This window comes from Trachemys scripta, chromosome 13, assembly GCF_013100865.1.
Source record: "Trachemys scripta elegans isolate TJP31775 chromosome 13, CAS_Tse_1.0, whole genome shotgun sequence".
NCBI lineage: Eukaryota > Metazoa > Chordata > Testudines > Emydidae > Trachemys > Trachemys scripta.
This window is the reverse complement of record NC_048310.1, coordinates 35209042-35222904: the sequence shown is the minus strand read 5'-3', so window position 1 is coordinate 35222904 and position 13863 is coordinate 35209042. Positions and strand designations below refer to the sequence as shown.

General features: G+C 45.8%; 1 protein-coding gene across 4 annotated transcripts in view; it reads right to left on the bottom strand.

Moving 5' to 3' along the window:
* The window catches only part of NECAB2 (N-terminal EF-hand calcium binding protein 2), a 366975-nt gene that overhangs the window by 13340 nt on the left and 339772 nt on the right, over positions 1-13863 (bottom strand). For 3 of the 4 annotated variants that reach the window (XM_034788644.1, XM_034788645.1, XM_034788642.1), the window contains 2 exons: positions 11914-11970; positions 9-121 (listed from right to left, as the gene is read on the bottom strand). In XM_034788644.1, coding sequence (XP_034644535.1) covers positions 9-121; positions 11914-11970 — 170 coding nt within the window. The remainder of the gene's footprint in view (positions 1-8; positions 122-11913; positions 11971-13863) is intronic. The other variant, XM_034788643.1, reaches the window with a different exon arrangement.

The following is a 13863-nucleotide window of genomic DNA, read 5'->3' as shown; positions in this document are numbered from 1 at the left end:
ATACTTACTGGAAACAGTCTCTCTGTCCTGCCACGTTCTTCAGGTACTGCTTAAGGGAGCTACAGAATTCCCCCAGGTGCTTCTGGGAAACCGTCATCTCATTCCGTACCAAAAAGAGATACTGAAAAGGCAACGCAAAACAGAACAATAAAACAGGCGCGTTCTAATGCAGCTGGAAAGTAAAGCTGGTAGATGTCTTTGTTTTATGTCACAATCACAAGCTTGGCAGTCACCTGCTGTCATTTTTACATTAATCTTGTGCTGTCTGCCTCCACTTAATTGCTTGTCACTGAGGGCCTGATTTCACAAAACAGCAGCAGAGGAAGCGCCATCTAGTCGATAAAACACTGGACTGGGGGTCAGGAGACCTTGGTTCTGTTTCTGGCTCTTTCACTGCTGTGTGACTTTGGGCAAGTCACTTCAGCTCTGTTCACCTCACACCTTCTGTCCTGTCTATTTAGGCCTGGTCCCAACTAACCCCCCCACTTCGGACTAAGGTATGCAAATTCAGCTACATTCGAAATACCTTAGTCTGAACTTACCGCGGTCCAGACGCGGCGCAGAGGCTCCCCCGTCGATGCCGCGTACTCCTCTCGCCGAGCTGGAGTACCAGCGTCGACAGCGAGCACTTCCGGGATCAATCCGGAATCGATTTATCGCGTCTAAACCAGACGCGATAAATCGATCCCAGAACATCGATTGCCTGCCTCTGGATCCTCCAGTAAGTGTAGACGTACCCTTAGACTGTAAGCTCCTGGGGCCAGGGAAGTATTTTACCATACATGAGTACAATGCCCAGCACAATGGGGTTCTGATCTCAGGTGGGGCTTCTAGGTGCTACCATAATAAAAATAATAAACATGTAGAAAATTTCTCTGTTGATGTGAATTGGACTTTCCCAGTTAGTAAGCAGTTAAGCTGGTAGTGTTTGTAAGACTGAGCACTGAATATTTTTTTGCTTTAAATTCTAATGAGATAGTGTGTTCATCAGACATAACTACACCTCTACCCCAATATAACGCTGTCCTCGGGAACCAAAAAATCTTACTGTGTTATAGGTGAAACCGCGTTATGTCGAACTTGCTTTGATCCGCCGGAGTGCGCAGCCCTCTCCGCTCCCCCACCCCCGAGCACTGCTTTACTGCATTATATCTGGGTAGAGGTGTATAATGAAAGCTTCTTCAAAAGATTATGACTATTAATCAAAGTTTATAAGAAAGGTGCTGTGAACAGGTGTATCCCAATCTTTTAAAGGATCATGGAGTGCAACTTCTGGGTTGGAGTATTGTCAGGCTAAAGGATGGTGGTGACAAGCCAATCAGTGTTAGAAGAGCATAGGGTGACCAGATGTCCTGATTTCATAGGGACAGTCCCAATTTTTGGGTCTTTTTCTTATATAGGCTCCTATTACCCCCCACCCCCTGGCCCGATTTTTCACACTTGCTGTCTGGTCATCCTAGAAGAGCATCATTTTCTTGGGTCTCCCAGGGAGGGAAAGCTAAAACAGATCAGAGATTCTGGAGTTTGATTATTTCAAGACACAATCCTTCTCAACTCTGCCTCATTTGACCCGAGATAAACCACCTGCATCAGAGTTCAGTGTACATCCATTCCACACAAACGTGGTGTAATCTCTCTGTAGATTAGCAATGAATAAGCAACAGCGACAGTGGAAAGCTTTGCATGGTCTACAGCGCTCAAGCCACTGGCATTTCAAGCTTCCCCTTCTAGTGTCCCTCATGTGGTGTCTTTGCCGCATGTGGTGTCCCATATTGGATCTAGGCCAGTGGAATGCTGTGCGGCTCACAATGCTTTAAAGCTGTGATGTGACCAAGTGCATTTTGTTTTGATACCTTTACGTTACTTGTCTTCATAAACAGACACTATATGTTACCCAAATCTCATGCTACGACACTAGTATGATTGCAGGGACAGCATCTGAAAGTTGCCTGGCTCCACTGGTCTGCTAGTTATTAGAACACAAACACACAGACCTGTAAGCAAACGCAAAGTGGATCATCGAGCCCATTCCACAGCATAATGTAAGATGCAAGCAATAGACCTGAGCCAGAAGGGAGGGAAAACAACTAACAAGACACATTCAAAAGGTATTTTGGCTCTAGAGCAAGGCGAACATCTCAGGAATACCTTCCTGTAATGCCCACTAACTGCTTGGGGCAGGCTACGCTCTGGCAACAATATTTTTGCATAGTGCCTGTCCAATTAGATTGGACAGGCAATCTGATTTAGGCATGTGTAGTGGAAAGGAACGTGGAAGAGAAGACAGTGAGTTTAATTTACTGCAGTGAATACCAGTCGCTCTACAGATAGAAATCACTTCTTGGCATGCGTTCTGCTCCCTCCCCACTGAGGTGTTTAATGATAGACTTGGGACTAAATTCATCCCTGGTGTAACGCCTCTGAGAAGTAAGAGGAGGACACTGCCCTGTATGCAAGGTTTGCGGTTCTTTTGATCCAAAAAGGGGGTAGAAAAAATGGTCTCAGACTTGAACTCTCATGGTGGCATGGGGTCTACACCCTGGGAATGTGATGCTGTCCCAATTAAATCAGTTCAGTGGGATGTTTCCATTGGGTTATGGGTGGTTTAAAGTCCGTAGGGCTGGGCAGAGAACTCAGCCGTACTCTGCAAAGTTGGTCCACGATAAGTGGCTGAAGACTCTGCATACTCCACTCTCTCCGTTGGGAAGAGAAGATAAAAGCAGACGACCCAAGGGATGCCTTGTCCAACAGAGGAAGGTGTGGCTCCGTGTCCTATTCAGAAATCCCAGGCAGCAATGAAGGGTCTGCAGTTAGCGTAGTTTCAGTCTCATTACTTTGCTGAGGTTCTAGGCATGGCAGCACCCCATGCTCTCACTAGACTGCTAGGGACAGAGGGGTGAGGGCTGCGCCAAAGTCCTCCAGGCTTTATTACAAACACCTGTTCTAGATACAAGAGACCCAGCAAAGCACTGAAATAACCATCCCACAAGGACGTTTTTCCCCAAACCAAATTTCTATTCATAATCATTGACTTTAAACACTTTTAACAATGCCACATGGTTCTTCAGCTATAAGCTATCCCACTTTTAAGTTAAAATACCCTTTTCCCTCAGAGACCAATGGGACCTAGACCCATCATGGAAAGGAAGCGAAACTGCTTTTCTGCTGAATGAAAATGAGTTTTTGGCCGTTCAATTTTTATACTCCATTTGCTTTTAATAATCAGTTGCACCGTTCCATTAAAAGCGAAGCATCTCTTGGTTAACCTGTTTTGCCCTTCAAAGCAAACAGTGTCACCACCAATGAAGAGAGCCACGAAGACCATGAAAAGCCATTTTCCCAGGCATTCTTCCTCTTTTCACACACATCATATGACAATAGGAAAGGAATTAGAGTCCAACTCCTCTGGTATCCTGTCTCTAACAGTAGCTCATGCCACATAAAGCAGTCATCTCAGTAAAACATCCCACAATATATTTTTCAATACTATTTACCAAAAGGGTAAAATTGTTCCAGACAACAGCTACCTACCAATTTATTCCCTGCTGCATAACAACACAGTAATTTTTGATAGCTACTCTTATCCTGATGACTACTTCTCTTTTGAAACTAAGCTGTTTGCACCTAAATAACATCCTGCAACCATGAGTTCCACAGTTAACTATCCATTGTATAAATATTTATTTCATTTTATTTGCATTTAATCTTGCTGCCTTCAAATAATTTCACTGCATGCTCCCTAGTTCTCGTGCTACATGAAGCAGGATAAACAGAAGCAACTCACTAGCCTTTTCTCTGATACTTAATAGCTGAAATGTTGGTGATAACGATCTAGTTAAGGATATACAAGTATTTCCACAATAACCCCCTATTTTCAGTCACTAATAGCTTCCTGAAACCTTCTTATATCAGGGTGAAATTTTCCAGGCAAGGTTTTTGTCCAAAGACAAATGGCTTTGGAATGCATAAGCCAGTGATTTGTTCGTTTTTATGTCTGGAGCGGCCCAGCCCCACCTTCTCTGTAAACGGGAGGGTGGAGGCTGTGGAATAATGGATGAGGCTTTACATATGCAATTCCCAGAATAAAAATAGTGAGCTCAGAGGCCTATGCAATACAAGCATTGAGGGCTGTTTTTTTTTTTTTTTTTAAACAGACGGGAAAAAGACAAGCAAGAGCACATGTTAGTGCCTCCTACCTCAACAGATCCGTCCTGCCTTCAAGTTTCCAATCATAAATAGGCATATGTAAAATCTCCTCCTGTGCAAAAATGTCTATTTATACCTAAACACCGGGTGTGTCATTTTCAGCATTTTAGTACTTCTCAGAATAAGCAACAACAGCCCATTCTGCATTTAGCAACTGAGGGAACAGAGAAGGGTAACACACAAAATTAAGAAATAAAGTATTTAGCCCTGAGATAGCACATCTGAAGCACTTTATAAACATTAACCAGCTAATCTTCCTCACACCTCTGTGAGGCAGAGAAGTGCTATTATCTCCATTTCACAGATGGGGAAACTGAGGCATGGAGACGTGTCATGACATGACCAAGGTCACGGGGCAAAACTGTGTCCGAGTGAGGATTGGAACCCATCAGTTTCTGTTTCAGCTCCCTAGGCTCAGATCAACCGGCTGTGCCTCTGTTTCAGAATCCATACATTTCCAAACTAGAACGACAACCAACCAACCAAGAGATGATTGTTCGTCTCCTGCTTTGGCAGAGGCAGGTTTGTTTTTTTAAACAGTGCCTTGCTTATTTTGTCTCTCTACCAGTACAACATTCTAGGTGATGACACAGATCTCTGCCTCCCTTTAAAATGGTCGGGGGTTTGAAATACCAGAGCTGTTCTGTCACTATCAGAGCGATGTAATGCTTAACGTGACATATACACAGAACAGCACAAGTGACAACGGAGGCTTTGCATTGGCAAGGATAAGCACTATGCATAGGCCTCACTGAGTAGAAGTGAGTTTCAGATAGGGTTACCATACGTCCGGATTTTCCCGGACATGTCTGGCTTTTTGGTCCTCAAATCCCCGTTCGGGAGGAAATTCCAAAAAGCCGGACATGTCTGGGAAAATAGGGAGGGGTCGCGTGGCTTGGGTCCGGGCTGGAGCCGCTGGGGCCAGAGCCGGAGCCGCTGGGTCTGGTGGTGCTCGGCCGCCGGCCGGCACCGCTCGGCCAGGGCTGGGGCCAGGCCGGAGCCGCTCAGCCAGAACTGGGGCTCGAGCTGAGTTGCTGGGACCGGGGCTGGAGGTGCTCGGCCACCGGCCGGTGCCGCTTGGTCAGGGCCGTGGCCGTGGCCGGTGCCCCAGGGCCCGAGCCAAACTGGAGTTGCTAGGGCCAGGGCCGGGGCCGGCCGGAGCCGCTCGGCCGGGGCCGGAGCCGCTCGGCCAGGGCCGGCGCGCTCGGCCAGAACCGGGGCCGGCGCCCCAGGGCCCGAGCCAGGCCGGAGACGCCGGGGCCAGAGCCTCTTGGCCGGGACCGGCCGCTGGAGGGAGCCACTCAGCTGGGGGGCCGGACTGGGTCGCGCCTCCTCGGGCCGCCACCGCCTCAGCTTACCTGCTGTCTGCCTGTTTCAGGCTTCCCGCGAACATTTGATTCGCGGGAAGCAGGGGATGGGGAGGAGCAGGGGGGCGGAGCATTCAGGGGAGGGGGCAGAGTTGGGGCGGGGACTTTGGGGGAAGGGGTGGGGTCAGGGGGCGTGGCCAGGCGTGGGGGAAGGGGCGGAGTTGGGGCGGGGCCGGGGCCCCGTGGAGTGTCCTCTTTTTGTTGTTTTAAAATATGGTAGCACTAGTTTGAGACCCACTGCATGACTGCTCCTCTATTCTTAAGAGCGAGGTAAGGGCAGAGAATGGGTTGTCTGAAGGCACTTAGCTACACATTTTCCCTTTTTGCCTCTCTGCTGCTACTTACTAGACAGGAGTAACTTGGCAGCCCCATAATTAATGGTGTGTTTATTTAATGCCAGGATCAGATGCTGCTGAGCCCCCTGAAACAATATGGCTTCCCCACCACCCAGCACGACTGCCACAATCCAAAAGTGCTGGTATTTCCAGAAAGTCGGGGGAAGACACACTGGCTATTCTGCACCCAGTGACAAATGTCACAGCCGCAGGTTACATGTGTTGGGCATTCCCTGGTGCCCACTGCAGGAGGACGGAGGTGTTAATGGTCACCCAGGAAAATCACCTGCTGGCTTGTGTGGAGAAGGATTTCTGAGGGAAGTCGAGTCCATCATACGGAGAGCTGCTGCATGGCTTCGCTATGTGGGCATCCTTCCAGGAACAAAGACCCAAAGCCTTTCTAAGAGGGACTCTCTGCTTCATGAAGATTGACAATTCCTCCCCCTGCAACATTTCCCCTCCTCTATCCACTGAGGATTGTTTCAGTCCAATAGGGAACATCACAGGACCACCTCTATGCCTGCGTCACGCTCACGCTGTGCCTGTGTCCTTTATGACATCCCCTTTGCATCCCACCCAGATTAAACAGCAGCTGCTTGGCAGTAGCATAAAGCACTCCCTTTCCCCTCCTGAGGGGAACGCCTCTCTGATGTTCCTGGATTCTGCTGGCTGGTGTGTGGCACCTTCGCCTCCATATTGCCACGAAACCACTACCAGAATGAGCGCTGTTCTAAGGTTCATTCAGCCACGTGACAGACTGACTCAGTGTCACATGGATTATTTTACCCTGCCTTTCATTCTGGCTCTGCGCCAGGACTGCTCCCTTCTCTTCTCAACAGCTCACCATCATTGTTTCACATTTACAACCCCAATGCAATGCTTCATAATGGTCTATAAGCAAGGCCCGGGGGCCAAAGACGGGCAGGCATCACCACAGCATCGTTACCAGCTCATAGCAAAGATACAACACCATATAATTGTTTGCAGCGCGTTACTTTCCTTGAAATGCCACCTCAGTTTCCAGCTAGACAGCCACAGGTCGCCTCTAGATCTGAGAGCACATTTCCTAGCACATCTCTGTTTCAGGGAATGTAACGTTCACTATAATTGCAGCAACAGTCCGCGCTTGCCCTCAAGGTAATAAGGGCTTGTCTTCAAGGAGAAGCGATTTTGGAAAAAGGTAAGGTGTGAATTTAAAGCACTTATGGCTATTCTGGAATAATACCCCACATGGATGCTCATTCAGGAATAAGAGTATCCACGCAGGGAGCTATTCTGCAATAGTTATTCCAATCAATTTTCTGGGGTAGACAAGCCCCGGGTTCCTATTATCATTTGTATTTTGATGCTGCAGGAGCCCCAGTTGTGGACCAAGATGCCACTGTGCTAGGTGCTGTACAAATACAGAACAAAAAGTTAGTCCCGGCCCCAAAAGCTCTGCTGTAATACAAATATGAAATAAGGGTAAAATCTGGGTTGGGATTTCAAATGTGGAGCTAACAAAGAGAGCTGTCACTTTGATTTAATATTTATTCCCTTAGAAATCTGAATCTGGATGAGAAACTAAACATACCACAAAAAAAGAAAGTTAATCTCTGTGCCGTCCTGATTCCTAGCTATGTAACGCTGAGATGGATGGTGCATTCGAAATGCCTAAGATAGAGTCTGCTTTTTAAAATCCTGGCTAAGATAGCAAGTACAATAAATCTGTTCTGTGGGCTTATGGGATTCCAAGCAACAGCTTAAGAGAGGCAGTTTCCACTTCATTTTTCTGTTTTAATTAAAATAACTGTGATCAATGCACCTTCCTACTTACATCAAACTCCTCTGACAATAGAAAAATGACTGCAAGAGCTTCCAGGGAAAGAAGAAAGGTCTATTCAAATCCATAAGAAGGACTGCCAACCATTAAGGGATAATTGGATTGTAGGCTCCATTTGTAATTATGAGCAAAGAAAGATCTGGAGAAAAATCATCTTCAATGTCATTTTTCTGTGCACAGGGGAATAAACCACTAGCAGCAGTGTCATTCATATCCTGGACACAGACAGGAGTCATTTCAAAGGAGAAAGGCTTGTTCAAGTCCATTTCAATGTGGAATTACATGTTGCACTGCTAACCCAATAGAGCAAAATCTTTAGAAGACATGCAAGCTTTGGAAAAGACCACAGAAGCTGCCAGACTGCTTCAGATTCAGTATCATGTCTCTAGTTCTAGAGACTCAACGCTTCAGAGGAAGGGGAAAGAAACCTCATACTAGATAAATATGGAAAAATCGATTCAAAGGGAAGATTCTTCCTAACACCCTTCACTCAGAACCTAGAAGCAGGAAGGTTTATAGCCCTTCTACCTTTAAAACAAAATACATTCAGATCCTATCTAATGTAACTGTGGATGTTCGCATTAGCCATATAAATAAACATCCAATCCTTTCTTGAATCCCAGCAAACTCTTGGCCTCAATTATGTCAAATGCCAATGAGTTCCGCATGCTACATCTGCACAAAGTTAAAGAAAAAAAATCATTTTTTTTTTTGGTCTGTGTTCTTTGGAGGGAAGCGTAGGTTTCCAGATAGCTGTTTGATACATCAGCACTCCTTAGAAATTGCCACAGATATCCCAAACGCAGTACACCGCGTGAGCTATTTTCCTGGTCTTTCTCTAGGGTGATAAGCATACTCCTGTCACACAGCACTGTGTGTTATATCAGGACCCCACCATTTCTAACATTTCTAACAAGTCCCTGCGCTCAGCGCTCTGACTTAACAAGGACAATGAATCAGTATTTGAGGAACGCTTCTCCGCTGTTGCAGGCTGATTAGAGTTCTGACACCCATAATAAATAGAGGATAAGGACAGATGATCCCAGACTTTCAGGCTGTTTTTCCCTAAAGCAAACTTGAAACTTGCCCAGTTCATGAAGTGTCTCCATTTGTATTCCTTTGTCCTTTAGAGTCCAACCACGCCATGCCCTGAAGTGGTGGGCTTGTGATGCACAGGATAAACGCCCTACCCTTCATTAGACAGGATGTCGCGGTGAGGGCACATGAAGACAGCAATTGCTCTAACTCCGATAAGCAACAGGAAAGCCAATATTTAAACTGTGACTCTTTAGACTGGGTGCCGATCTGCTGATTAGACTGCATTGGTATGTGCTTGTCCAGATGTGCTCTGTCTATTTGTCCAGCACTGTGATAATGGGCTACATAAAATGTCGTAGGGCTCTGTTCTCACCATAAGCATAACTTCTCATTATCTTGGATTTTCACTTAATTTTGAAGAGGTGCCATGAGAGGAATCCCTGTTTGCTGGCTGTCCTCAGGTGTCTCTGCTAAAGGAGGACTTACCAGTGTGAAAGGTAAGGTGGGGAGGGCACAGAAAAAGTTAATGCAGTCTATCCTATTCTTACATCGCTCTCATCTCCACAGTATCTGCCTCCAGTTTCCATTAAATTTGGAGGGAGATGGGATGACTCCTCCGTAGCCACAGGGAGCCAGACTGCTTTGGAAGAAGGCTGACCTATCTCTACCCATGCAGTAATGGGGAGATCTTGGTGGACATATGGTGGATTCTGGTGCCTGCTGGCAACCAAATGGTAGCTCACAACCCCAAGGGACCATTCCTGGAACTGGGAATGGCTGGAGTGCAGAGGCTCTCCAGCCACAATCTTGTTCTTTTAACCACACCCCCTGGGGGGCTGTGGATTTTGTAGTGTCTTCCTGGCAGTGTGAGTTCCTCCCCCCCGCATCTCCTCCCACAGAGCCACTCTCCGCACCTCTCAGCACCACATTGACCCCCTAAATTTCATACATTTGCCAGTGTGAAAAAGTCTCTCTCCAGTAACATCATAAACCCCACTCGTGAACTGCAGATCTCTCTAAGACTTGGGAGTCTTCCAGCATCATCGGAAGCTTCTAGCAAGGCCCCATCTCTGCTTTTGAGTATTAACTAGAAATAGATCCAAACCACAAAGCTTGGATCTGAACCCAAACTCCAAAGTCTGGCTTCATTTTGGTTCAAGCCCATCTTAGTTACTACTAAGTAAATCGATTCTGCTTATTTTCGCCACGCTCCTCAGCCAGACTGCAGCAGACTGCAGCATTTTTATCACCTGCACGTTTTAAAACAAAGACAAGTGCACGATCTAGCAGGGCTGAGCAAATAGTGCCAAACATTTTATGGGCATTTTTGCTCACATTTTAAAATAAATTTCCCTACAGCCATGTTCACAACCTCTTTTGGTTCATTTTCTGCAAACAAATATTATTAGACATATTGTGTTAGTGCCTAGAGGTCCCAAATGGGATCTGCATGCCACTGTGCTGGGTCCTGTACAAACACACAGTAAGAGACAGCCTCTGCCCTGAAGACCTGACCCTCCAAGCTGTCCTGGCACATCTGGGCTTGGGAAACAAATGTCAAAGATGTCTGTGTGAGTATTTGTGAAAACAGAGTTCTACATTTGCAAACATAAATAATTGTGCTCAGAGGGCTTGCATGATCATCCAATCACAAAATAAACACAGTGGCAAGTGAAGTACCTGACCAGTCACGACTAAGCAGCACAGCTCATATTTTGAATGTTGAGTAATTGTGAGGAACCCCTCAAGTGAAATAAAAACTGCAAAGAGCTATTTACCAACGGCATTCAAACAACGAATACATTGGAGAATCTACAACCTACTCATGGATGGTCAACAAGCCGAAAAATAAGTGACATTCAAATCATTTCTTTGCTCGCACAACTACTGTTGATGTTGGTATCAATGCACAAAAACACCACAGTAGTGACAAGCATACAGAAAAACAAACCCACAGCATCTAGCCATGAGGTGTATTTATTCTCCCAGCTGAGTTCCCTTTCTAAAGACAAAGTCTCCTTCTGCATACTCTCTAGGGCCCACTCTTTCATGGCTCAAGCCGAATGGCAGCAGTTTCTGCTAACAAGGTTTTGACAGTGGTAGGATTGGTTAGTCTCCTACCTTAGCACACAAAACAACTTGTGACAAAAAAGCCATATTTTTCAATGTGCTGTACTGTGTATTCTGTACTGATGGCCTTTCATTCCTCTGTGCTGCAAACACAGAAAAGGTGCACATCTAGATTTGTTTTGCAAATAGAAAATTCTTAGTGCCATGCAGTTGACTATGGCAAAAGAGGTCCATGAAGCTCTTCAGGATGCAAATGTTTAATTGTCATTTCCCAGGTCGATCACCAAATCATTTCAGGAATTCTAAATAATCCATTTTTTTCCATGGGAGGATCCATTTGCTTAAATTCACAGTGCTATAGAAATAGCACTGCTGATTCAAGCAAGTATTAATGAGCAGCTTCATTGGATACAGTTACTCACTCTCTTGATTTCCAGAAAAGGTTAATGTTTGCTTCTCTGAGAAATCCTGAAAATAAAGAGAAGTGGGAATCACTCTTCACAACTCGTAGGTCTGGAGCTGTTGGAAAAGAAAGTTCTGCCCATTTACAGCTAACTCAGGGGTTCTCAAGCTGGGGGTCGGGACCCCTCAGGAGGTCACGAGGTTATTCCATGGGGGGTCGCAAGCTGTCAGCCTCCACCCTAAACCCCACTTTGCCGCCAGCATTTATAATGCTGTTAAATATATAAAAAAGTGGTTTTAACGTATAAGGGGGGTTGCACTCAGAGGCTTGCAGTGTGAAAGGCGTCACCAGTACGGAAGTTTGAGAACCACTGAGCTAACAGAAAGTTTTCATGGGAAGAAAAACAGATAACGGGTGGTATTTCTGAGCCAATGTTTCGTCTTGCTGAAGAGTGACATCACATGACACAGTAACCATAGGAGTCCAAAAGACGCAACTTTCCTCTTGGTTTAAGTTGACCTTTACAGCCACAGCTTTACTAGGAAGAGGCAGAGTGTGACATGCCAAATATGCTCATGCATGCATTCATATTTGCATATTCAAACCCATATTTGCATATGCAAACAGAGGCTTTCATATTTGCAGGGACAGATCCCATTTGTGCATACTCACTGTGCAAGCTGTGCTTTCGCTGTCTGACAGTCTCTGGTGCAGGTCAAACCAGAGAGTCTGAAAAAATGCAGAAAATACAAAAACCATTATAATTGCCATAAACAAGGAAAAATGAATGGTAAAGGTCTCTGTCAGGGGTGCAAGGTTAGCTGTCCTGTTCTGAGTGCACCCCTTCAGGTGTCTGACCTCAGTCCTTTCCCTCTCCTGGACTGGAATTTCACAGTTCTCCTACTCTTAGCCAAAGCCAGGTGCTACAACACCCTGTATATCAACCATGCTTACCCAGCCGGCCTGACTGGGTTCAGCATCTGCAGTCCTTCCCTGTGGTGTATACAGCCAAACAGCCTTCTTAAAAGTACAGCATTGCTTATTCTCACAGTAAAAACAAAGAACTTCGAGAAAAAAGGATTTAAAAACAACTGTCTACGCACATGGCGATCTAACTTACAGCCCTAGCATCCAGTGATGGTGACCTAGGCAGGGCCTCTGCTGTAGGAATTACGTTGGGGAAGTTTTATGTCCTGTGCTGTACAGTACAGGAGGGCAGGCTAGAGGATCGCAGTGGCTCCTTCTGGCCTTGGAATTTATGATTTTTTTGCATTTTTACAATGAAGATGGACAGATCTGGAGAGGAAAGTTCTCCATTTATTATCAGTGTTGACGTGGGCTGGAGGCAGCGTGGGCTGATGGTTAGGACTCAAGAGACCTGTGTTTAATTCCCACCTCAGTCACTGGTTTACTGGGTGATCTTGGGAAAGCCACTTTCCTCGCTCAGTGCCTCAGTTTCCCCATCTGTAAAGTGGGGATAATGATACTGCCCTCCTTTGTAAAGTGCTTTGAGATTTACAGACAAAAAGCATTAGATAAGGCCCAGATATTATTATATTATTTTTAGCCTCTCCTATGATGTGGTCACTTGTCTACTAGAGAATAGCTGCACACACTGCCACAATTCACTTGATAGGGACCAAACAGCTGACTTCCTAGTCACAACCAATAAGGGTTAGATTTTTACCACACAAGGCTCCATAACTCACTACCAACCCTCTTAACCATCCAGTTGCACCATCACAAGTAAATTTGCATGCATACACTGTTAGCTCACAATAACAAACTGAACAAATTAGTTCAACTCATCTTAAAGGCCAAAGTTATGAAATGATTTTATCACCTTAATACCATGAATACTAATGGAGAATTTAAAGCAGGAGTGTGAGCAATGGAACCCGTCTTGTGTCTTTTATCTATCACTTTCAACACCTAGCGCCATTTAGCACTTTCAAAAACATTTCCCCAGGGTGAGCCGTGGAAGTCATTTCCCAGTGAGCTGCACAAAAGGCAGAGCACATAGAGACACCGCACATAATGTTATCGGCCAGTGGCAGCCATCCAGCTCTCTAAGCTTCTGAATCTGAAAAATCCAATGCCCAATCAGTTAGTCTGAGACCAGTCTCAGGGCTGCCTGTTTGCAAGTTGCAAACAGATTTGGACTTTAGAATTTTTTCTATTTTTTGTGGTGGGACCAAACTTCTGAGCACATCATTTGTCCTTCGAGGGCAGCAGAGAGAATTGCTATTCATTGCCTTATCGAGGAGAGGAGAAAATAAGACAGAAGTCAAGAGTGCAGGCACACATCAGCTGGGGAAGACAGTTAACACTGCTAGGCTTCTTGTACTGTACTGCATTCAATAATTCCAGATACTCATCCTCACCTTCAAGGCTCTGCACAAACTTGCCACTGCCATCATCCCTTCTTTCAATTCTACCTCCTGCCCCATTCATTGTGTTTGCTCCTCCTTCCTTCCCTCTCCATCTCTCACCCTCCGCTCCAGAACGTCAGCTATCCTGCTCTTGAGGCCTTGGCCCTGCAACCCTTATGCATTTGTTTAACTTTACTTCTGTGCTTCCACAGGACTACTTATGCCAGTAAAGTTAAGTACCTGTGATTGG